The sequence below is a fragment of the Pantherophis guttatus genome, chromosome 3 (genome assembly GCF_059756535.1).
Source record: "Pantherophis guttatus breed Tessera chromosome 3, ASM5975653v1, whole genome shotgun sequence".
NCBI lineage: Eukaryota > Metazoa > Chordata > Lepidosauria > Squamata > Colubridae > Pantherophis > Pantherophis guttatus.
This window is the reverse complement of record NC_142065.1, coordinates 195,079,255-195,105,237: the sequence shown is the minus strand read 5'-3', so window position 1 is coordinate 195,105,237 and position 25,983 is coordinate 195,079,255. Positions and strand designations below refer to the sequence as shown.

The 25,983-nt window shown below is 36.4% G+C and overlaps 2 protein-coding genes across 4 annotated transcripts in view; one reads left to right on the top strand and one right to left on the bottom strand.

Annotated features, from left to right (window-relative positions):
- Window positions 1–25,983, top strand: part of CSMD3 (CUB and Sushi multiple domains 3) — a 695,220-nt gene that overhangs the window by 367,366 nt on the left and 301,871 nt on the right. For all 3 annotated transcript variants that reach the window (XM_034422197.2, XM_034422198.2, XM_034422199.2), the window contains one exon: window positions 10,441–10,562. In XM_034422197.2, coding sequence (XP_034278088.1) covers window positions 10,441–10,562 — 122 coding nt within the window. The remainder of the gene's footprint in view (window positions 1–10,440; window positions 10,563–25,983) is intronic.
- On the bottom strand, window positions 13,043–16,295 carry LOC148114951 (uncharacterized). Its single transcript, XM_087888812.1, has 2 exons — window positions 16,284–16,295; window positions 13,043–13,813 (listed from the first exon to the last, which is right to left on the bottom strand). The coding sequence occupies exons 1-2, from the start codon at window positions 16,293–16,295 to the stop codon at window positions 13,043–13,045; spliced, it is 783 nt and encodes a 260-aa protein (XP_087744938.1).

Genomic DNA, 25,983 nt, shown 5'->3' with positions numbered 1-25,983 from the left:
GCCACACTGATACACATACATGTATATAGGGAAAAAATGGCTTTATTTGATACTACTTTCTCTTCAATGTCAATCAGCCTCTTATCCATTGTGTTGTGAACAATAAGCTTGAGATCTGTATTATGTGGCTTTGCAGACATATTGTTTGCAAAATTTTAATTTTGCCGCAGTATAATTGAACAATAAACCACAAAGATTCCTAAAGTTCAGACTGAATATTCATTAATCAAATTTATATAGCTGCCCATGTCACAGAAAAAGTGTCTCTGGGTGGTTGTATAAATAAGTAAAATAAATAAAGTTTAATCCTTTTCTTACCATAGGCTCCAGAAGCATTTCTTCCTCTGAACAGATTAGTTCTTTTATTTTTAAATTATATCTATATCTATATCTATATCTATATCTATATCTATATCTATATATATGTGTGTGTATGTATGTATGTATGTATGTATGTATGTATGTATGTATCTATCTATCTATCTATCTATCTATCTATCTATCTATCTATCTATCTATCTATCTATCGCTGTCTAGCTTAACCCAAACTCTGAGAGGCTCACAGCTAAAGGATTTTAAAAAAAAACATATCTAAAATAAAATAAAAGCAACAAAGAAACAAAATATAGGATCAGAGCTAACCTTTCCCATAACACATTCAGCCCACGCCCTTCTTATTGTATCACAATACTTGTGAGAAGAGCCAGACTTTAAATGCATTACAAAAAGTTAAAATGCTAGGGGTCTATTCTAAGTGATAGCATGGTTCATTCTATTTGAATACAGATCTGAATGGGTATCTAATTGCCTCATCTTTATCCTGCCTCTATCAATAATGATAAACTGGTATAAAATGGAACTTTCATAATAACGTGTTTTGAAGTAGTTTGTACTGCAATGGGATAAATCATTGTTTTCTTAGAAGCAACAGAACAATTTAACAAAACATATACAACTAATCCTCAGCTTATGACCGCAATTGAGCCCAAATTTTTCATCGCTAAGCAAGACAGGTGTTAAGTGTGTTCTGCCCCACCTTACAACGTTTCTTGTCACAGTTGTTAAGTCATTAAGTTGTGGAGTTTGCCCTCTACAAAGAGGAGGGAGGTCAATTTATTTCCAAAGCACCAGAGGGCAGGACAAGAAACAGTGGATGGAAACTAATCAAGGAGAGAAGCAACTTGGAATTTAACAGTGAGGACAATTAACCAGTGGAACAACTTGCCATCAGAAGTTGTGGGTGCTTCATCACAGGAGGTTTTTAAGTCAGTCTTCAATGGTATAGGGTCTCCTGCTTGAGCAGTGGGTTAGACTAGAAGATCTCCAAGGCTCTTTCCAGCTCTATTCTGATTGATTGAATTGCTGCAGTTGTTAAGTTAGAAACATGGTTGTTAAGTGAATCTGGCTTCTCCTTTGACTTTGCTTGTCAGGAGAAGTGATCACAAAGGGTGATCATATGATCTCAGGTTACTCCAACCATTATAAATATAAGCCATTTGCCAAGCGTCCAATTTTGACCATGTGACTGTGGGGATGCTACAATGGTCTTAAATATGAAAAGCAGTCATAAGTTACTTTTTTCAGTGCCATTGTAACTTCAAATGCTCACCAAACATAATGGTTGTAACTCAAGGACTACCTGCAACTAAGAAGAAACCAGAAATGTGAAAGCCATGAAACCATTTTCATGAACAGTTTTTGCAACCTTAAAATGCCATTTAAGCACTGGTTTAAATGGTGGAACAATAAGATGCAGAAGACTCTTAAATCTCTTAAGACAAATCTACAAAAATGGGGCAATGTTTTTGAAGTTTCATTGCATTCAGAATCTATTTTGACCATGCTTGCTGAAAATTGATAGCAGGATAACCTACCATTACGAAATGGAAAATATATGAATATTCACCCTAAAGTATTCAAATCACAATTCTGAGAGAAAGAAAGCAGGAAAAGGGGTTTCAAATATCCAGCCACTGGTATAATATTCTCTTTCTAATTTACAGTTTTCACCATTCTCTTCTGCAACATTTTAACCTATCCTGAACCCCAAAAGCTTCTCCTTGCTTGCTCTGGCACCATGAAAGTACAAACTGTACCAGAAATGAATAGATTAATTTCTCCATTTTTGAAGCATACTGCCGAAATCATTGAAACTGATATGCATTTTCCCCCACTGGCTGAAACAAAGTATGGATTAATTCCTTTCTTTTGAAGAAATTAGATTGCAGGGTTTTCAGGGCAGTAATTCTCACCACCATATTAGATCATCAAAGAGCTAATAACCAAATATGCTTAATGATTTGTTCGGTATTTTAGATTATATTTAAGAAAGCAACTACACTGAGTAGTAATCGGGAGAAACAAGCTCTGCTTATTATGTTCAGCTTGCTACAGTATCTCAATAGAAGAACATTGATTCTTTAGAGAAATGTATTGACTGTGAAGGTCACTTTTAAAATTTTCTTGGCTTCGGTTTCTCCTTTTTCTTTGATCACAACAATGAAGCTTAAAGACTATCTCTTCTTGGAGAAACATTATGATTTATTTTGAAATTGATTTATTTAATACGGAAGTTTGTTAGTAAAACTTTTGCATATGTATTTATTTTACAAACCTATGCGCACTTTGATAAGAACATTATTCTTTAGCTCTGTTGAAACACATTTCCAAGTAAATGGGTGATCAGTGTCCAATGCAAACTTATTGATTTATAGTTATATCATCTGATTTATACGGAACCTTGGTATTCAACCTAATACACAATTGCTTTCGGTTTTTAGAAAAGCAGAAAATATAGTTTCATAATTTCTTTTCTGGTTCTGCTGCTGAGGTATTGATTAGTCCACTTGAACAATTACTTTTCTAATTTCCTTAAAGTTGTACCCATGTATTTTAATATCTAAGAATGCTAGTTGTCAGAAAACTGAAACTGTGGTATTTCACTTATCGATAAATGTAGCAATTTGATTGTAACTGTTCCACTCTGAACCTTGATATCTGAAACTGAGAGAGAGTTTGCATAATAATATCTCCCTTTTCAGATTCCTAGATGCAAATTGCTAGGAAGAAAACAACAACCATGCAATAAAGTGTATAAAACCAGGAGAAGAGGAAAATGGTCCTATATAACCATTTTTATACTTGAAAACGTATGAACCCTTTCAGAAGTGTCTATTAACCCTATATTGCAAAGTTATATTGTATTCTGCATTAAAACGTAGGGCAAAAAGTAAAGTAACAAGTGTAGAACATATATTAAATTTAATATAATTTCACTTTTCATTTACTGCAGAGTTTAAAAGTTGTTCAAAGAAATTGGTTGGATTCACCAATTCTATAAAGTAAAGATTTAAAACTGGGGAAGGGAATTCATCTATAAAAAAAGCTTGCACAGTTTTAGAAATTCAAAATTATGTGCTCTTCCCTGCAAAAGTTTTAGAGTGCTATTGATGTATAAAGTACCAAAGATAGCAAGTTAAATTCATCATCCCTTCTATTTATAGAGATTTATTCTTTCCTGCAAGCAAAAGGGGGAGGAAAGCAATGTTAACAGATTATTATTGATTTTTCTTGCAGTTGCCCCCCTCAGCTGTATAAAAACGTATTCAGTTCCAAAGATTACTTCAGGTTTGGCAAGTGAACACTGGAAATATAAAAACTGTATCTTTTTTTTTTTCTCCCTTGGTCTCACCACAAACAGGACATCCTTATGAAGAGAACAAAAACAAAATTAGTGCAGTGGTAACAAAAGAAATGAATGAATGTTCCAAATTTTCACCATAAAAGCCAAAAAAAACTGTTATTCATCATCTGAGTTCATTTCAGTTCAAAAGCATAATGAAAGTAAGAAAAGAAAAAAAAATACAGTACCTTGGATATTTTTTAAAATTATTAATGCCAACTCCCTCCTATCTATAAATAGGAGGTTAAACATAATGATGCTTATGGTAATGAAACTTGAAATCTTCAAACACGAGAAGATAATGTTTTTTGGACTCGGTGAACCAAAATTACTATCCTCAAGACTAAGGCTTTTCAAATCTGGCAACTTTAAGATGTGTGGAGAATGTGTGGAGAAACTCAGAACTGGAGAATTCTGGGAGTTGAAGTCCACATATCTTAAAGTTGCCAAGTTTGGAAAATAGTAATCTTGAATTAAAGCAGGTTTGCACCAGGGGTGGGTTTCAGCAGGTTCTGACAGGTTCTGGAGAACCAGTAGCGGAAATTTTGAGTAGTTCGGAGAACCGGTAACTATCACCTATGGCTGGCCCCGTCCCCATCTAATCTCTACCTCCCGAGTCCCAGCTGATCGGGAAGAAATGGGGATTTTGCAGTAACCTTCCCCTGGAGTGCGGAGGGAATGGAGATTTTACAGTATCCTTCCCCTGCCACACCCACCAAGTCACGCCCACCAAGCCATGCCATGCCCACCAAGCCACACCCACAGAACCACTAATAAGAAATTTTGAAACCATCACTAGTTTGCATTCACGTTGTTAAAGCTTTCCAAGTGTTCTAAAAAAGAAACTTTTAAAAGAAGTCTGCTTGCCAGTTTCAATAACAGAACATGTGGAAGCTTATGGAGTAAAGCCTATAAAATAATATTTTTTTCTTCGTTGTAAGAATGCGAAATGAATAATTAATGTCAGCACAGAGAACTGCATGTTCAGGGGATAGATTGCTCCTCGTGTCCTTAAAGTTTGTGTTCCTTTCCAAAGAACAAGGAGTGATTATCCCTAGTTCACATTCAGTTGAGATCATTACATAAAAGTAGACCTGTGATGGAGTAGTTCATGTTGGTTTGGCAGTAATTATTGTTATGTAGAATATTATACTGCTTTTGGTCAGGAGTTATGTCTGGCCACCATCTGTCCCATTATAATTCATTTATTTTATTTATTTATTCATTTTGTTAACTTCAGTTGCTGCCTATCTCACTGTAGGTCTATTCTGTGTTTACAACAATAATAAGGAAGAAATGAAAAGAGTGTACACATAACAGAAATAAGATTTAAAAAGCTATAAAATCAACAATGTAAAAGAAAACAACAAGAAATACAACTATTACAAACACAAATGTATTTACAAATACAAATAAATAATACTTGAGAAGGCTCCTTGTTTTGACTCTTTATCATCAGAATCACTCATTTTCTATAGCAATATGCTTGAAGTTTCAAAGACAATATTGATGTGTGCATAAGTAAGAATCAAGCCAAATCATGTGTAAACCCTATATTTTTGGTGTTATCATTTCATCAAAACACACCACACTACCTGAGAGTGTGTCTCTTTGAAATCAGGATTAATTCATTTTTGAGTAGCTAGATTCACACACATTCCAACAATTTAGATAGGTTGTCAGTATCAACTCCAGTAAGGACAGGTACAGTTTCAACAAGGAATGTAATGACAGCTGGATGGATTCCACCTGTCTTGGCTGCATGCCAAATAGCAATGATCACACATTGTATTGATGGGGAAAAATAACTGCATAAATATTAATTCCAGAATTACAGAGGATATGTCTATTGGGAAACCAATAGCCCCATTATCATCTTGTTGCTATAAGAATTTTTGCATATAACATTGAGTCAGTCTTGACTCCTGGGAACTGTCTGAACAAGTCCCTGGACTTTTCTTGAAAAGATTTCAGAAATGGTTTACCATTGCTTTCTTCTTCTTATGACTGAGAGTGAGTGAAAGACATATTGGTTTTGTACCTAAGACCAGAGTAGAATTCATCCTCTCTAGCTTTCTAGCCTGATGCCTTAACCAGAGGTGGTACTCAGCAGGTTCTGACCAGTTCTGGAGAACCGATAGTGGAAATTTTGAGTAGTTTAGAGAACTGGTAAATACCATCTCTGACTGGACCCACCCCCATCTATTCTCTGCCTCCCAAGACCCAGCTGATCGAGAGGAAATGGGGATTTTGCAGTAACCTTCCCTTGGAGTGGGGAGGGAATGGAGATTTTACAATATCCTTCCCCTGCCACGCCCACCAAGCCACGCCACGCCCACCAAGCCACGCCCACAGAACCGGTAGTAATTTTTTTTAATCCCACCACTGGCCTTAAACACTACACCAAACTGCTCTCTGTTATAAGACTAGATGTTTTTTACAGGATCCAATCTGTTTCTTATTTGTCTTTGTCCTCTCATTTTTCTACTTTTCAAGAACTTTTTAGTTTTCCTTTAGTGAAACACATTCATCTAATATATCATTTATGTTGAAGTATTTAAGTTTTCTGTATTTAATTTTATTTATTTGGTTCTGATGTTTCTATAGGGAATGGTCAAAAAAATCAAGATGGTATGCCCAATGGGGCAATTAAAGCAACTGAATTAATAAACCATGTATTTCACTAATGTACCTGTGTATGACAAATGTTACCAAAGTTCACATTTATTGAGCTTCAATAATGTTCTTTAATAAGCTTTTATTAAGGGATTTGAGGGTATGTCACTGGAGCATTTATCCTTAATAAATAAGGCATGAATAGATAAAAAAAAAATAACAGATTAACAGAGTTGGAAGGAACCTTGTAGGTCATCTATTCCAACCCCGCACCCAAGCAAGAGACTCTACACCATTTTTGACAGATGGCAGTCCAGTCTCTTCTTGAAAGCTTCCAGTGGTGGAGCAGTCACAACTTCTGAAGGCAAGCCATTCTACTGATTAATTGTTCTCACTCTCAGGAAATTTCTCCTTAATTTTAGGTTGGTTCTCTCCATTGCTTCTTGTCCTGACTTTTAGTGCTTTGGAAAATAGATTGATCCCCTCTTCTTTGTGGAAGCTGCTCAAATATTGGAACACTGCTATCATGTTATTACTAGTCCTTCTTTTCACTACATTAGACATACCCAGTTATTGCAACCGTTCTTCATATGTTTCAGTCTCCAGACCCCTAATCATTTTTGCTGCTCTAGTAGACGTAAGAAGAATAATGGCTGAAGGAAAGTAGCTTCATACAATTATTTGGAAATGCTTGCATTTTGATTCATAAGTACATATATTACACTACCCTGTTGCTTTAATACTAAATGCTATTTTTCCTTTGAAAATTGGATTCTTTTCTGAAACTTTCTTATGTCTGTTTCTTTCTTTTAGGGAAGGAACACTTGGCCTCATTTTGTAGTTACTGTATGTTCTTTATGCAGTTGCTATTTTGACTCCCTCTGCACTCTTTTTTAACAAAAAGAAATGTTAAAACATTTGATTTAATGCAAGAGCATCAGAATAATTTATGCTTAGGTTTTATATAAATCTGTATCTGTTTACCCTAACATTCATTATTATATTTTTGGTGCTTAATCTCTGAACTCATACAATGTATTTTTTTCCTTAATTAAAACCTGCCATTTCTCTATAATATAGCAGATGGCAGTGACAAAAGTGATTATGGGACATGACTTTTGAATATATTACTTCATAAAACATCTTAAATGCTTTATAAATAGCAACAGCTGTCAGATATACATATGGAAAAAAAAAAGATCTTTCAGAAGAATATCTGAGTTTCCACTGTAGAATTTGGAATGAAATTATAGTTCAAAGGTGTTCTATGAAATTTCTGAAATCTGCATTTCTTTTCAATATTGTTCTTTAAAGAAGTTTATTAGGCTCAAGGTGTTAGTTACACGCACCATTAAGCACAAAGCATGAACATAAAGTACCTTCTGTTCTTTGGCAGTAGTAAGCTACTTTTGAATAGTTTTCTTTTTTAAAATGTCAGAAATCACATATGGTAGTTAGTAGGGTTATCTGCATATCATTTTAACTGTTTTAACTGTTTTCTTACTAGTTTATTGACAATCTTATTGTTTAACAAATTTCTCCATCCCTTGCATTTTAAAGGGGCAGCACAGTGGCTCAGCAGTTAAGATGCTGGGCTTAATGGCTGGAAAGCTGGCAGTCCAGGTTCGAGACCCGAACACCATATGATGGGGTGAACTTCCATCTTCAGCCCAGACCCTGCCAATCTAGCATTTTGTAACTATGCAAATGCAAGTAGATAAATAGATACCACTTTGGTGGGAATGTAACAGAGCTTTGTGACATCATGCTGGCCACATGACCACTGAAATGTCTTTGGACAGCACTGGCTCAATAGCCTTGAAATTGAAATGATAACTGCTAACTATAGTGGGCAATGATAGCAGAGTAAAATCTGCAAGGATTTCTTGCATTTTAAAGCATATACTTAAGACATATTAAAAACTTAGTCGGGCCTGTTTCAATGTCTGGTTGCTCAGTCTTCTCCCAGATTAAGTTTCTACTTTTACAGCAGTTACATCATTCTAACATGTCTGTGTTCCTAAATTCAAGCCGTTAATTGGATGACCCCATTACAATCTTTTTAGTTATTTATTGCAGCAAGAGGTCTCAAAATATTTAACTTTTAGTCTGAATACCAAGCACATTTGCTGTACATATTTATAAGGGAATCTTAATGGTTTATGGAATCAGTTGGAAAGGATCATTTAGGTTACTGATTCCAATCTCTCACTTCTCTCACTAGTGGGCAATCACTTGTCCACTAGTGTTTAACAGCAGTCAAAAAAAAAAAAAAAGCCAGTGCAATCCTAGGTTGCATTAACAGAGGGACAGAATCAAGATCACATGAAGTACCAGTACTGCTTTATAAAGCCTTAATAAGACACTTACTTAGAATACCAATTCCAGTTTTGGTTATCATATTATATATTAAAAAAAAGATGTAGAGACTCTGAAAGAGTGCAGAAAAGAGCAACAAAGGTGATTAGGAGTCCGGAGGCTGAAACATACTCTATGAAGAACAATAGCAGGAATTGGGTTTGCCTAGTCTAATGAAAAGAAGGACTAGGGGTGACATGATAGCAGTGTTCCAATATTTGAGGGGTGCCACAAAAAAGAAGGGGTCAACCTATTTTCCAAAGCACCAGAAAGCAAGCCAAGAAGCAATAGATGGAAACTAATCAAGGAGAAAAGCAACCTAGAACAAAGGAGAAATTTCCTAAGAGGGAGAACAATTGGAGTGAATGGCTTGCCTTCAGAAGTTGTGGGTGCTCCATCACTGGAGATTTTTAAGAAGAGACTGGACAGCCATCTGTCTGAAATGGTATGAGGGTCTCCTGCTTGAGCAGGGGATTGAACAAGAAGACCTCCAAGGTCCCTTCCAACTCTGTTATTGTATTCTGTTTTCTTCTATTCTGTTCTGTTTACCTTCTGTAGTTTCTAGAATTCATCAGTATATGTAGTCATAATCCTAGTCACAAATAAACTTATATTAATAAATGAATTCATGTAAATCCTCCATGACTTCACTCCATATAATTAACAGTTCTATAATTGGATTATATAGAGACGTATATGAATAACTCTTATTTTTCTTGAGTTTCTTTGCATTCAAAATGTGGCAAGTGGCCCAATTAAGGTTTTGCTATAAACTTATATTGTTTAAGTTTAATGTTTAAGTTTAATGTGATTTATATGCCGCCCTATCTCCGATGGACTCAGGGTGGCTCACAACAGTAAAATACACAATGACATTAATGCAATATAAAATTAAAAGTCTGAATTAAGACAGTTTAAAATCAGTTTAAAAACTATTCAGAAACTCCCCCCCCCCTCATCAGTCCAGGCTACAAAATAACCAGGTGTTCAAATCACGGCGAAACGAGCGAAGGTCAGGGGCCATCCGAGCTCCAAAGGAAGTTGGTTCCAAAGGGTGGGTGAGCCCACAGAGAGAAAGCTCTCCCGCTGGGGGTCGCCAGCCGACATTGTTTGGCCGACGGCACCCTGAGGAGGCCCTGTATGTGGGAACACACCGGGTGATTGGAGATTGTTGCTGGCTGCAGGAGGTCCAACAAATATCCCAGACCTAAGCCATGAAGGGCTTTATAGGTGATAACCAGCACCTTGAACCTCACCCAAAGGGCAACCGGTAGCCAATGCAGGCCACACAAGAGGGTGTAACATGGGAGTGTTGGGACACTCCCATCACAACCCGTGCGGCCACATTCTGCACCAGTTGAAGACTTCGAGTGGTTTTCATGGGCAGCCCTAGGTAAAGAGCGTTGCAGTAGTCGAGATGGGATTGTATTTTTTCAGCCATAGTCATTCTGATTTATGCAAAAGAAAAAAAAACATTCTCCCTACCCTACCCCACTTCAAAGGGAAACATATTTTGAAAAAAAATATATCATGGTGGAAATGTGTGGATATTGCTTTTATAGATAGTGTAAGAAATGTGTTTTATTGTGAAAGCATCTCTCCAATAGATAAGGGACTGCTTGAGTAAGTCCTGATCGATCCATGATTGGATCTTCACAATTAGAATCTGAACTTCACCTTGCCCAATTGTTGCAACTCATTAAACATTTTAAGGCACGTGAGATGAATGCAAACAAAAATGTAATTAAGATCTAATTTGGAATATAACATTGTTTCTTTTGCAGTAAAGACATGTGGATCTAATCTACAGGGACCAGGTGGCACATTCACATCCCCCAATTTTCCTTTCCAGTATGACAGCAATGCTCAGTGTGTTTGGGTTATCACAGCCATCAATCCAAATAAGGTAAGTTTACCCGTGAGAGTGGTTTAAGCACCAGTATCAAATGATAAATTAGAAAATCAATAAGAAGTCAGAAAGAAAGTTAGAAAGATTAGTTCATTTGAGACAATGTGTGTGGGCATTGGAGCGGTGCAGTGTTTTGGATTTAAAGAAAAAAGATACTTCAGAGTACTGATATAACATTGATTGGCAATTGATTAAAGCAACTGCATCTTTCCCCAGAATTACCCTTTTACCCTCCACAACTACTGGATAATGTATGGAAAAAAGAATGCACTTGGTTTTATGAAGCTACAAAAAAAGGCCAAGTTGTCCTAGACAAACTTGAGATTGATGAAGACAATAAGAGCTGCAATTACAAGCTTGAGAGCTTGGTGGTTTTTTTTTTTTTTTTTTTTTTTTTTTTGATGTACTGTAAATCCTGAGGCAGTAATAAGTGTTTGCCATTTCTTCAATGAGCAAGCATATTCAATCAGATTTAAAAAAAAAAAAAAGCTGTAATCATGCCAAGTTCTGCAAGTTATGAGCCAGGGGAGTTTGAAGCCAGAAATTGTGAGGAGACTATCTCAAGACACTCTGTAGGTCGGGTGCTAGAAAGTTTCACAAATGACTGTCCAAAAGCCAAGGCAAAGGACACAGAGAAGGAGGTATTTGAAGCAATGTGTCACAGGAAGACAGGTCTGGAATGTGAGAATTGCTTTCAAAAAGGAGATCTGAACAATGCTCTTGAGTAGCCAGAATCCATGTTCTTCTTACAGGAAGTAATAATCATTCCTCTTAAGGAGCTGGACCAACCTTCACTGCTCAGCCCTTTTTAACCTGACAATGGGATAAAGTATGATTTAGGGCTTGGCACTTTCACAAGGTCAGATGGTGAGATCTTACTATCAGAATCTACAGCGTCCTGTATTAACTCAGACCCATCACTTACAAGTGATGACAAATCTCTTGACCTACTAGCTACATATTCACAACATCCTCTTATTCAGGATCCACATGAAGGAGTCAGAAACATCCATATCACATGCACACTCAAATATGATTTGAAGTACCTTTGTCCCTTCAAATGCAAGCCACAACTTGTTCAAATGTTTGAGAAACATTATGATGAACATCTGTGGAATTCTGCAGGATTGTTGCGGCTGAAGCCTGTTATAATCATGTCATGGTGGAATATAGTAAGATATCACTCTTTCTTATGGATTTATCTTTAATCTACCTTCTTTAGCATATCACTAGAGGTAGTAATTTTCCAATAATAGACACATATATTAAAGTTATTAACCCAAATCTTAGGTTTGTTTCATTTCGTTTAGTTTTAGATTTATTCTAGCATAATTCCATAATTATAACCTTCATATAATGTTCTATATGTTTGTTCTATATTTGGCTGAGACACAATCAGAATTATATAGAGAAACAAAGTGGATAGAAAAAATGTTGTCTCTCTCTGTATTGATATTTTTAATTGCAAGAAGTAGCAATTTCTATTCAATTAGCTGAGATTAAAAAAAAAGTACTGAAGTACAAGAAAAACACTACATTTATATATTTAAAGGAAACAAAACATAAAATAGGTATCTGAAAGAACATTCATGTTAAAAAAGTGACAAGGAAGATTGAGTATGATCTGGAGAGTGATTATTATCAAATGAGAAAACAAATTAGATATAATAATGCATCTATTTCCTTATATAAAAGTGTGCTTTTCATCATTCTTATAAGAGCTGTGGTGGTGTGGTGGTTAGAGTGCAGTGTTGCAGACTACTTCTGCTGACTGCCAGCTGCCTGCAATTTGGCAATTTGAATCTCACTATGTTCAGGGTTGACTCAGCCTTCCATCCTTCTGAGGTCAGTAAAATGATGACCCAGATTGTTGGAGGCCAAAGGCTGACTCTGTAAACCACTTAGAGAAGGCTTAAGCATTGTGAAGTGGTATATAAGTCAAAGTGCTATTGATATTGCTTTCATAGCTGACATCTTGCTTTTAGCCTGTTTGAATCTTAATGCTAAATTACAATTCAAAATGTATCATTAAGAGGTATATTTTTGATATTTCAATTAATATAGGAAGATAACGGTTGCTATTGTATCATCATTCATAGGAATGTTGAAATTTTGTATTTTTTTTACCCAAACCAGCAATTGTGTGCTCCATCCTGTCAGAGATCTAACTTGATCTCTTTTACTCTGTTGTTATTGCTTATGGTCATGTTATTTTCCTTTATTTTATTTTATTTTTTATTTTCTCCCATTGCTGCTAAAACACTTGTTCAATATTTGTCTCAAAATCCTATCATGCTCATTAGATTTTAGATTTAGATTTTAGATTTTATTGAACTTCTATACCACCCTTCTCCCAAAGGACTCAGGGCGGTGTACAGCCATATTAAAACACATATAAACCACAAAATTTAAGAACAATTTAAAACAAATATATAAAATTTGGCCCACAAAATTAACACGCAATTTAAAAAATCCTATTAGGCCAGCCCGGCTTGTTGGAATAAAAGAGTCTTCAGGGCGCGGTGAAAGGTACGCAGGTTGGGGATCATACGAACTCCTAGGGGTAGCTCATTCCAGATGGCTGGCGCCCCCACATAGAAGGCTCTCCCCCTGGGTGTTGCCAGTTGACATTGTCTGGCCGACGGCACCCTGAGGAGCCCCTCTCTGTGGGAGCGTATTGGCCGGTGGGAGGTTATTGGCGGCGGAAGGCGGTCTCGTATATACCCCGGTCCTAAGCCATGGAGTGCTTTAAAGCTGGTAACCAAGACCTTGAATCGCACCCGGAAGACCACCGGGAGCCAGTGCAGCTCGTGCCGGAGAGGTGTTATATGGGTGCACCATGTCACCCCCATAATCACCTGTGAGACCGCATTCTGGACCAGTTGGAGCCTCTGAGTGCTCTTCAAGGGGAGCCCCATGTAGAGAGCGTTACAGTAGTCCAGATGGGACATGACAAGGGCATGAGTGACCGTGCGCAGGGCATCCCGGTCCAGAAAGGGACGCAACTGGCGTATCAGGCGAACCTGATAAAAAGCTCCCCTGGCCACGGCCATCATATGATCTTCTAAAGACAGCTGTGCATCCAGGAGAACACCCAAGTTGCGAGCCCTCTCTGAGGGGGCCAAGATCTCACCCCCAATAGTCAGCGATGGAACCAGCTGACTATACCAGGACACCGGGAGCCACAGCCACTCAGTCTTGGAAGGGTTGAGTCTGAGCTTGTTTCTCCCCATCCAGATCTGCACGGCCTCCAGGCCCCGGGACATCACGTCAAGGGCATCATTGGGATGGTCCGGGAAGGAGATGTACAGTTGGGTGTCATCAGCGTACTGGTGGAAATTCACCCCAAAACCACTTATAGATCCTTATAGATTTTGACTTGGAAAAACATATTTTCATATAGGATATTTGAAACAGGAACACTAAATATGGAAGACATGTAAAGCGGTTGTCACTTTTTCTCAGTCCAACAACCCTCAAAGTGCTTCTAGTTTGAATTCCTGGAAGTAAAACAAAATAGAATATGAATCTAGTAGAAGTATCTGTAGATGAATAAATATGAACAATGTCCTACAAAATATCTTCTTTCGGAGATTCTTTAGGGAACAAAAACATTATTTCTTGCATAGTTTTTATAATTAAAATATAATTATCAAAAACATTATATTTATTTTATAAATAATCTCCATTATAGTCACTACAATAGTGTATATTTCTTATCAGTAAGTCCACCAACATCATTGGAAGGAAATATAGATAGAATTAGATATATGGATAGAAGAGCCTCGGTGGTGCAGCGGATTAAAGTGCTGTTAAGTGCTAGCACTTAGCTGCCAGTTGCCTGCAATTAGTGCAAGTTTGAATCTCACTGGGCTGAAGGTTGACTCAGCCTTCCATCCTTTCGAGGTAGGTAAATTGAGGACCCGGATTGTGGGGGCAATAAGCCAACTTTGTATAGAACACCGCCGCTTGGGGGGGCTGAAAGCCCTAATAAGCAGGTATATACAAAAAAGTATGCAGTCTATTTCTATAATGCATTGTAAGCCACCCTGAGTCTACAGAGAAGGGCGGCATATAAATTGGACTAATAAATAAATAAATTACATTTTAAATTTAACTTGCAAGAAAATCCCATAATACAAATTACATTATTTTTACTCTTGTCTCCAATTGTTTTTGACACAGCTGATTGAAAAATAAAATAAAATAGTAAAATAAAATAAAATAAAACGAGATGTCCTAAGCTGAACTTGTAGTTTCTAAGACAGTCTTTTCAAGGAACATAGGACTGCATTTATTTAATAAAACCAATTAGATATATCTCCTTCTGAATCCATATATTTCCATGGCATTTTCAAAAGAGAAATCATTTTGGCCAACACTTGTGAAGGAAGTTGGAGATAACCTTCTTCTGTTTTGAAGTGCTTGAAGGCCACCTACATTTCTTGGCCAGGATGAAGTGTGTCACCTCACTTTATCTTGACAAAACAAATCACAACAACACAACAACACAAATAATGAAATGAATAAGTTGTTTCAAAGTTTAATAAAAAAAGATATGTTTCAATTAATGTTAAAGACACAAGTGATTGTCCATTGATTTTCAGTGTGGTTTAGTTTGTATTTTAGCATAAATTCAAATGACTATATTATGACCTTTGGCAAAGACTTAAATAACTTTTTGAATAAGTGTTGAATGAATGTAATTGTCAGCTTGTGTAAAGAATTCTAATTAAATTATTTCTCCACCAAAAAAACACATTCCTTTGTTTGTATTGTAGTTAATGTAACAGTGAGGTCAATTGGTAGTATAATTAAAAATTAATAATCACAGAATTAATTATTTTATATTACATTTTATATCTTATTTAACTCAATTTAACATTTATTCTATTAATCTGATTTGTACTCTTTTTTTCTTATCAGCAAATATTTTGATAATGGAATAATTACTTACAATGCTGAAAATTCATGATTAATTAAGAAAAAGCTACAAATCTCTTTATATCCTCAATTTTTTTATTCAAAGTCAAATTGAGTGTAATATAAAAAGTCATTAACATATTAGTACAATAACTCGAGCAATAATAATAAATGAGAGAAATAATCTCATACAAATAGAGTTTATTATTATTATTTTCTTTCTTTTAGAAAATAGATAACCTTAGGAGAAATTAATGAATCCTCCAATTACAGTTGTAAATTGCAAAGTGGATCACTATCAGTGATGGGTTCCTCCTGGGTCTGCCCGGTTCCGCCGAGCTGGTAGCGGTGATGATATGACATCACCAAACCGGTTCTGCCCCCCCACCTCACCCCGCCCCCCCACCTCCCACATTATTCTTACCTTTTATTTGGCCCCACCCCCAGTCTATTGCTGCCTCCTGAGTCCCAGCTGATGGCTAGAGGGAAAAAAACTGTTTAAACTCTTGCCGTGGGGCTTCAAAGGGCCACCCCACAGCTGATCAGTGTTAAAAGAAAATAAATGGGTAGACTGGTGCCTGCAAAAATACAGGAGTAGATCAGTGCCTGCAGAAATACAGGAGTATATCAGTACCTGCAAAAATAGATCAGTGCCTGCAAAAATACATGAGTAGATCAGTGCCTGCAAAAATAAATGGGTAGATCAGTACAGCTCTTCAAGCAGTTAAAAGCCTGGTAGACCAGTACCTCTGCTAAATCCTAAATAATTGTCACATGACCATCAACAATGCCCACAAAATAAGCCATGTCCACAGAACCGGTAGTAAAAAAAATTAGAACCCACCCCTGATCACTATGTAACTAAACCCAATTTATAACCTGTTTTGTAGCAGTCATTAAGTGAATAATGTGGTCATTAAGTGAACCCATTGTTTGTTATGGGCTGGATTTTGCTGGAAACAGAAAATAAATGCTATTGAAAATCAGGGTTATATAACCATGGAGCATTGCAAATTAAATGTCATTGTAAAAGCTGGCCAGTTGCTGAGTGCCCAAAATCCAGTCACATGATCATGGGTGTATAATATATGATGGTTTGTTGGCTGGGGGGGTGTCATCATGGGAAAATGGCTTGTTTTTGCTGGGGGGTGTCATCATAACTTTGAACTGTCACTAAGTGACTGGTTATATGTCAAGGCCAACAGTACTGTATACCATACAGTACCATTGTCCTTGACATATAACCAGTCACTTAGCTTCTTGCATATGTACTGTATGTATCCATCAACATTGTTCATGATTGTATGTATGTATGTATGTATGTATGTATGTATGTATGTATGTATACAATCATGAACAATACCAATGGATGGGAAAGTAAAAGAAGCAGAAGAAACCAAAAATAATTTCTTCAGACAATAGCAATAGCACTTAGACTTATACATCACTTCATAGTGCTTTACAGCCCTCTCTAAGAGGTTTACAGTGTCAACGTATTGCCCCAACCTCATTTTGCTGACCTCAGAAGGATGGAAGGCTGAGTCAACCTTGAGCTGGTGAGACTTGAAAAGATGGTAATCAGCAGTCAGCAGAAGTAGCCTGCAGTACTGATTTCTGCCAAGCATTGGAAAAATATACCATAACATTCTGATTAGAAAGCTAATTTAATTAAGTTTTTGGTGGATTCCTGCAACATTGCTCAAATATACCTCCTAAGTCAGTTACCACCAAACTGGAATGACTTCAAGTGGGATGCCACAGGTTTCATTCTTTCCACCTTTTAATTTCTTTTTTTATTAACCTTGTAGATAAGAAAGGAAGAAAACACTGATCAGATCTGCAGATATTTGCAGAATGGGCTGAATTTACTTTAGAAAATAGTGCACAGTTACAAAATAAGAACCAGGTTGAAAATTACAGAATTGATTTAACAGACAGAAATGCTTTCCTGGCTACATCATTTCTTGGGGAAAAAGATCAGGAAAAGAAAAGGTGATCCAAGCTTGATAAAAGTTTTCATGAAAAAAGTTATTGGAATAGCAGTTGGCCACAAGTTAAGTATGAGACTCTGAAGTGAGATGGCTATAAAAAAGATAAATACATATTTAGCTGAGTGAACAGAAATGTAGTTTCCAAGTAACAGATCCATTCTCTTTTGTATTGGTAAGATCCAAACTTGGGTACAGAGATCATTTACCTCAAACTAGGACAGTTTGAAAATAAAGGTAATAAAACTTGATCAGGAAACTGGAAACTTTTTGTGAGGAGAGTTTTAAGGAACTGGGTATGTTTAGCCTTCTGGGAGGAAAAAAAAGGAGGAATATAAATAGCATTCATCCAGGTGCCTGAAGGATACTTGAATATTTATTTCATTGTATCCTGCCAAATCAATCAGGGCTTTCAGCAATTGGCAGAAAGCCAATAAAACATAGAACCAGTTAAAACATCCACAGGGAACATCATTAAAATTAAAATTATAAACTGTTTGGAATAAAAATGATAACCATGTTTATAATGAAAGAAAATAAATTTCATAGCTGAAATACAAAATAAAGAAGAAAGACAACAGTGGAACTAAAATTTAAACAAATCAAAAGTCACAAGATGCTTTATAAAAGAGTTCCCTTTTAAGCATTTGCAAAAATATTAAGAGGGCTGGGTTCAAACCTTTATTCCAAACTGAAGTGATTCCATAAGTCATGAGCAACAACTGAGAAACAGTTGGCCTCTAGTACATTTAACACATTAAAGATGGGGAAAATATATATATATATAATACGGTTTCTTGTTGTCCAAGAGAGCCTAAAATGAAATAATAATTGTAATTTATAAGGAGATAAGAGTCTATTTAAATATTATGAACAGTTTGTTAATGACAAGTTCAATTCTTTACTTGAAGATATGATGGGTTCTGTTTACTGGATGTGGTCAAGCAGATTCTAGATAGACAATTTTCAGAGATGCTTTGAATGTGTGCATTGTGCTCATTCCAAATGTATGTTAATTTACTGTATTTTTTGCACTATAAGATGCACTCCCCCCCCCAAAAAAAGTGGGTGGAAATGCTTTTGCATCTTATAGAGTGAATGTTGCGATGTGGGGGAGGGAACGTTGGAACCTTCACTGCCAAGGATTGGCCTCCTGGAATACTGCTGATCAGCTGCTCTAGGCGAATGGGATAGGTGGCAGAGAATGGGCGGCAGCAAACGGGTGGCAACAATCGGCAGCGAACGGGTGGCTGTGAATGGGAGGTGGCAGCGAATGGCAGTGGGGAATGGGCGGCAGCGATTGGTGGCAGCGACAAATGGCGGTGAATGTGGGGAGCAAATGGGCACCTAGAACAACTGATTGGTGGTATTCCGGGAGGCCGATCCAACCGCCAATTAGTTGCTTGCCAGCGAAGGCTCCAATTTTCCCCTGCCAGCGGCAGCAGCTCAGCTTAGTTGACCGATGGGGAGCACAATGGAGCAGACTCCTGAGGAGCCACGTGCTGTGCCTGTGATAATGTGCTGAAGCTGACCAGGCTGCTGCTGTTTGCTGCAAGGACGCTAGCCAGATGAATACTGGATAGATGCTGGGAGGCAGAGACAGATTTTTTTTCTTGTTTTCCTCCTCTAAAGCTAATGTGCGTCTTATAGACTGAAGCATCTTATAGTGTGAAAAATTTGGTAATTCATATGGTAAGCTAAGGGATAATACTTTGATGAAATCTTGGATCTATTTCACTGGAGGACAGTTCGATCTTAGTGTGAGTCTACTGCCAGAACAGTAGCCAATGTATAAAGAACCCAAGACATATAAAACTTCACATTGTTTAGCATGTGTAGAAGAAGACTTAACTGTTACTACAGTACATTCATGTCAGAAACATCTACTGAGGCATATCTGGGTTGAAAGGATTAGCTGGTGATATCACTGTGGCCCAGGGGACACCTAAGGGGGCTCATGTCCCAGCTAAGAAGAGTTAGCTGAGGAAGTTCAAGTAGTGGAAGCATTGAGGGAAAGTTATCAATGACACTGTAAGGGAAACCAAAACTTAAGGGGGAAAAAAACCACTGAGGTAGAAAGAGAAGAAACACAACAAAAGAAGTCATTGAAGATCTTTTTGAATACATTCAAAAAGGACTCATACAAGAAATGCAATGTAGGCCAAGACACAAAATAAAAATAGATAAATAGCTCTAAATTGTGGAGTAACCATCAGGAAAGTGAAAGCAAAGAAATAAAGAAAATGAAGCAGTAATCTTATTCTCTTACATACTTGAGTTCCTTCACACATTGCTGTTCTTATTTTTTCAACCAACTCATTGAAGAATGAGTTCCATTCTCATGGAAAACCTACATATTCAAATCTGCTTATTTCATCACATTCTTTCTCTAAATCTACAAATGTAGAAAGACATTCCTCATGTTCATACATTTCTTAATAATTTGGTCTGCGCACACCATACCAAGCATAAATCATCCTTACAAATTTTGTTCATTTTATGTTTATGTAGTCTTTCAATCTGAAATAAGCACAAAAGGTTGACTGGCACACTTAGCACCGTTTTTGCATTTATATTCTTTCAGCATTTATGTGTGTCTTTGCATCATTTTTTTGTTGTTGTTGTTGGAGATATATCATTGTCATTCCCGTGCAAATGTCTAAAATAAATATTCCTTCCAGCATTTCATCACTTCAGTTGCATCTCAAAACAATTTGGATGAATTTTATTTTTAATTCCATTCACCTTGTTGCTGGCCCCTTATTATAACTTTCCACACACTTCCAAAACATGTTTTAATCTATTCATATTTTAGAATTGTTGTTGTACAGCATTTCCAATGTTTTCATGACAGCTGTACCAAGTGCTAGGCTATGGTTTATTTTTTGGCAGCCTGTTCCTGTACTGTTGACAATTGATTCTCAAAGGCAGAAACTATCTGCCTTCATATCTTTATTGTCAGATCCAAGGCCGATGTTCCACTTGTTGGCATTAGTTTGATCTTCTTTATATTTAATTTTAGTCCTGTGTTCCTTGAGTTTTATTACTAGGATTTGCAGATTCTTTGCATTTTCACTTACCTTGCAACATTAAAACCATATCTTCTTCCAATCCAAGTTCCCTTAATATATATTCAGGATATAGGTTGACTAGATAATGGGATAATATATACCCTTGTCTCACTTCTTTGCCATCCGGGAGCCAGTCTATTTCATTATATTTTGTTTTTATTGGGAGTTCCTGACCTAATATATGTTTTTCATTGAGACAATAACAATTTCGGGGGTTCCATTTTGTTTTGGAGCATTTTCCAGAGCTTGGCATGATTGACACAAACAAAGTCATTTCTGTAATCAGTGAAGCAGACACTGACTTCTTATTTGATATTCTTTGGTTTTGTCAATTATCCAGTGTGCATCAGCAATAAAGACTCATGTTTCTCCACATGCTTTAAAGGCAGTTTGCACATCTAATAACATTCTACAGTATATAATTATATTAGAGCAAACCTAGGATAAAGTATTTCCAGGGATTTGAACAACACAAGTAGGGACTAAACCAGTGGTGGTATTCAGCTGGTTCTATCTGGTTCGGGGAAACTGGTAGCGGTAGCAGGCTCCGCCCACCCGCCCGGACATAATCATGCCCTGTTTTTGATGCTCTGTGCATGTGTGGAAAGTCCTGCACATGCGTGGTGGTGACAGTTTACAATGTACAATATGTACAAAGCATATTACCCCCAATAATCAATTTACTCACGTCGGAAAGATTGAGGGCTGACTCAACTTGAGCCTGTCAGGATCAAACTCCAGACTGTGGGAAGAGTTAGCCTGCAATACTGCATTGTAACTGCTGTACCACCAGGGCTCCTGATACTTAAGCTGATATGTAAAGGGCCGATACTTAAACTCTACCTTCTGCTGGTTCAAACACCATTTTATTTTCCTGCGTGGCCCTGTCTGAAACAAAAAAGTTCACCTTCCATGTATAACCTCCATATTTCTGCTCTGATAATTTCTTATGATTGATTCCTGACAACTGGTACAGAGAATCCAGTAATAAACTATTTGAAGTTAAGGTCAAAAACATCATTTAGGAAAGTTTAAAGTGCAAATTGTTTTTGTCAACTATAGAGTGGAACCTGAATTTTATAAGTGTAATGGTATGTGGGAATGACCTTGATGGTCAAAGAGGAAGAGTTGTTGCCTAGGGAATGATCAAATAAAAGAAGGAGCCTGTCACTGCTTACCAGGCAAAGAAAAACCTGAAAAGAATTTGCCTTAAAATTTCAGAGCTAAAAGGGATAGTGGGAGTTTGTGCCTTCAGATTTGCAACATTTTTTTTTTTTTAACGTAGCCTTACAATAGAGTAAAATTAGCTCATCTGATCATATTTTATCTCTGGAACCCGGGAAGATAGATACTGAGGCAGTTGACAGAACATGGATGTTATGTTCTGGGAGAAGAATGGTGATTTCTTCACCATTGTGAAGGTGATTTCTAAACAGCTCTTTATTCAATACTGCCTGTGATGCAATTGTTTTTCTCTGGCTGGCACAGCTCCTTTTATAGGGAAGCTGATCAGCCCACAACCAATCAGGAGAGAGTATTTTCCCACTTCAACAGAGGACCAGACTGAGAACTTCAACTGACAACAATATACAATACATAACAATGGACATAGGTTTCTTGGACTTTTCCAATCCAAGTTCCCTCTTGCTCCTGCTAAAATCCCCCCTTGCTAAAAATTGCTGGAGAATTGGGCAAAACCAAACAAAGAGAAATAAAAATAAAAGGTTAAAACAACCACAGAGTCATTAAGAAGAAGGAAGAAACAGAATAAACAGCACAGAATCAGACAGCAAATACTAATTTCAAACTGAAAATGGGTACAGTGAACAAAAAGTGATTTAAGGAAAGCTTGGGAGCTTAAAATATAGACATGAGCTGCTGTTGTCATTCTAGGCTAATCAGATACTAAACTGCAGATATTTAAACTATCCCAGGCTTTGCTGGGCTAACGCTGTGAATAACACATGGTTGAAGAACAATTTTTTAGCAAGGGGGAATTTTAATCTGAAGGTAAGAGCTGCTGCAAATAAATTGTCCACATGGTGGCAGTTGTAGAAGAAGAAGGTTGAAGAGTAAGTATTATACCTACAATCAGGGCCGGATTTAGATGAAAAGAGGCCCTAGGCTATTCCACTTATGAGGCCCTTTCACCTATAGTGAAAGTGTAATTTTAATTTTGCTAACAATTTGAATGTAGGGAATGTAGGCCCCTCTTGATCTTGAGGCCCTAGGCTGAAGCCTAGTTAGCCTATAGGAAAATCCGGCCCTGCCTACAATTGATCATATTAAATTCCCTTTCTTTTCATTTTCACATAATAACTTTACCCAAATGTTAAAATATATTATTTGTATTTGTATCCAGACGGAAGTTATAAAATACAACACAGTATGGTTATAGGAGGGAAAAAAATGTAATTTATGAACTAAAATAAAAACTTGTATCACTAAATCAATCATAAGACTATGTGGAGTAGGTTTATGGTATGTACATGGGAAAGATTGATATTATGTTTGGCTTTATTAGCAAGTAAACAAACACAATTAGATATGCACCAGGGCAAAAATAAATTGTATAGAAAATATTAGCTATCAGGAGATTTAACATTCTAACATTTGGATAAAGTTACTATGTGAAAATGGAAAGAGAAAGAATTTAATATGATTAATTATGAGTATAATATTTAACAAGATAGCCAAGATAGAAAATGGTTCCAGAAGAGTTCCAGAAGGAAAATATGAATTAGAGGCAGTTTTTAATTGTATTTTATCATTTTAACCTACTGGTATTTTTTAAAGATAGGATACATTTATTTTTTGGAAAAGGGAGGTGATAATTGGTACCCCATCACTGTATAAATTTAAATAAAGTCTTATGCTATGAAAAGTCTAGTTTATATATGTCTTCAGCTTTTTAGTATGTTAGCCATTAATAATGCCTTGTTTTTGAAGATTGTGAAATATGGAATCCGCTTTGCATTGAACATGAATGTCTTTTTTTAAAAAAATAATGCAATTTCAACTATGACTGTTTTGTGATCGTGGATATCTGGCTTCTATTCTATTGTGGGCAAAGGCATTATTTCCTTAAATAAACCTTAAAAAGTAAGTCTATTCTAATCTTCCCCCTTTGTTCCTATTAAATGTTATATGTTACATACAAATATAATAGTATATGTGGCTCCTTTGAAAACTCTGAAATTAACATTATGGTTGAGGTTAGTCCAAATTACGATCTGCCTCATATACAAGTGGAAAATATGGCCAGAACATGACTGAAGCACCTATAAGTCTTCGATCCAATTCTGAAATTTTCAGCCACTGACTATTTTAAATTGTAAGCCAAAACTGAAACTGAAAGTAGATAATGTAAATAACAAAATGAATAAAGTACAATTTTGTATCATTTTGTAATGATAACAAAAAAAATCCTATTGCAAAAAAGATTATTGTCAATTCATATTTCCATCAAGGATGTATTAAGGACAAAAATATACCTGACAATAACTCCATAACTAACTTGCAAAGACTTGTAAAAATGCAGATTTTAACACTAGAGTTTTTTTTGGGAAGCTGAATAGAAAACTAAGAGAATCAGAATAAAAATGAAGAGAGAATTCAAATCTTTATTTGCTGTTAATCTAGGGGGAAAAAATCTGTTTTTTGAAAGTAGCCAATCTGGGAAAACATCTGTCTTTCAAAAATAGAATTTGTATTGGGAGAAAGTTAACACTGGTCCCATAAGTTTATCTTCTTTTTCTATCACTAATTTCATTCATTCAATAATACACAATTGATGTTTTCTTTTAAAGATTACCAAATATATGTAGTCTGAATTGTAATTTGGCCCTAAAACGAATAGCAACTTTTTTACCAAGCTATGGCTAAAATGATATCTGAGCTGAAGTGGCCTCAGGAGCATTCATGGGCTGTTTCAGAAAACAAGATGGCAGCTATGACTGCATGATTAAACTCTGCCTCTTTTTGTGGGGGTTATTGCATTTTATTTTTAAGATTTTTTTATCCTAACCTCATTATTTTATAAGTAACTGAAAGCAGCAAAGATATATAATATTTCTTCCTCTTCCTATTTTTCCTACAACAAGCTGTGAGGTGGATTGGGCTGAGAGAGACTGGCTCAAAGGTACCCAGCCAACTTTCCTGCCTAAAGTGGGATTATAATTCACAGTATCCTGGTGATTGGATTCAGGTCACCCAGCCATTTTTCATGCCTAAGGGAGGACTAGAACTCATAGTCTTCTGGTTTACACCAAAATCACTTGATTTCTTTGGCCCTTTCATCTAGATACTCTGCCTCATCCTTCATCCCAAGAGATCATTACCAAATTAATGCTGACTTCTTATGCTTGCATTATTGTTAACCAGAGTACAATTGCTTTATTTTTCAAGTTCTGTTTTATTTGTTTGCTTGTTTGTTGTACATATTGTAAAAAGAAGCAGAATTGAAGCTAATTAAACAGACTATCAAGCCTGCACATCCATTCCTTGAAAAGGACAATAGAAAGTTTCTAAAGGGTTTTTTTTAAAGTCCTGTTTCCAGTTATTTTTATTTGTGTTTCAAGTGTTTCAGATACCTGTTCTTGATAAAAGCAAATTTCTCAAGAAATCTTCTGCTGAGAAGCACTTTAAGAGATTCTAGTCTTGTGGTAAATACTTAAATAATGACCACAATGACTTCTCTGACTTTCATATCAGCTTGTAAGAACTGATAGAGAAATAAAGTCAGTGCTCAGCTGGGAAGGAAAATTCTTGAAGGTCATATACATAAAACTGAGAGCTATAATAAGGAATAAAAGTATTACGGAAGTCAGCACACATTGCAAAGTTCAGGAGACACTTCTCTGTTAAGTAGCTTCAGAGTTCTGTCAGATGGATAGAACAAGGAGCATTTGTTTGTTAGCTTAATGCATTTTATGTCATTGTTTCTCAAAATGGATTATAATAAATGTCTTTAAAATGCAATAATAAATATAGAAAGTCAGAACAATGTAACATTGTAGCTTTATAAAATGGAGGAAATAAAGCAAAACTATTGACCATTCATTACAGGAAGAACTGCATAGTAGGTCTTCAGCAAACATCTAAAAGGGATTTATTTTAATTATTTATTGGATTTATGTGCTACCCATCTCATCCAGGGGCGGCATGGTGAATTAGTGGTTAAGAGACTGGATTTCTTGGCTGGAAAGCCGAAAGCCCAGGTTCAAGAACCGAGTGCCATTAATGGGTGAGCTCCCATCCTTGTTCCAGCTTCTGTCAACCTAGCAGTTCCAAAGCATGCATTTATAAATAAATAAATAGTAACAGTGCTCCCTGATGGCATGCTGGCCACATAACTGCGGAAATATCTTCAGACAGTGCTGATTCAATGGCCTTGAAATGGAGATGAGCACTATCCCCTATAATTAGCAACACATG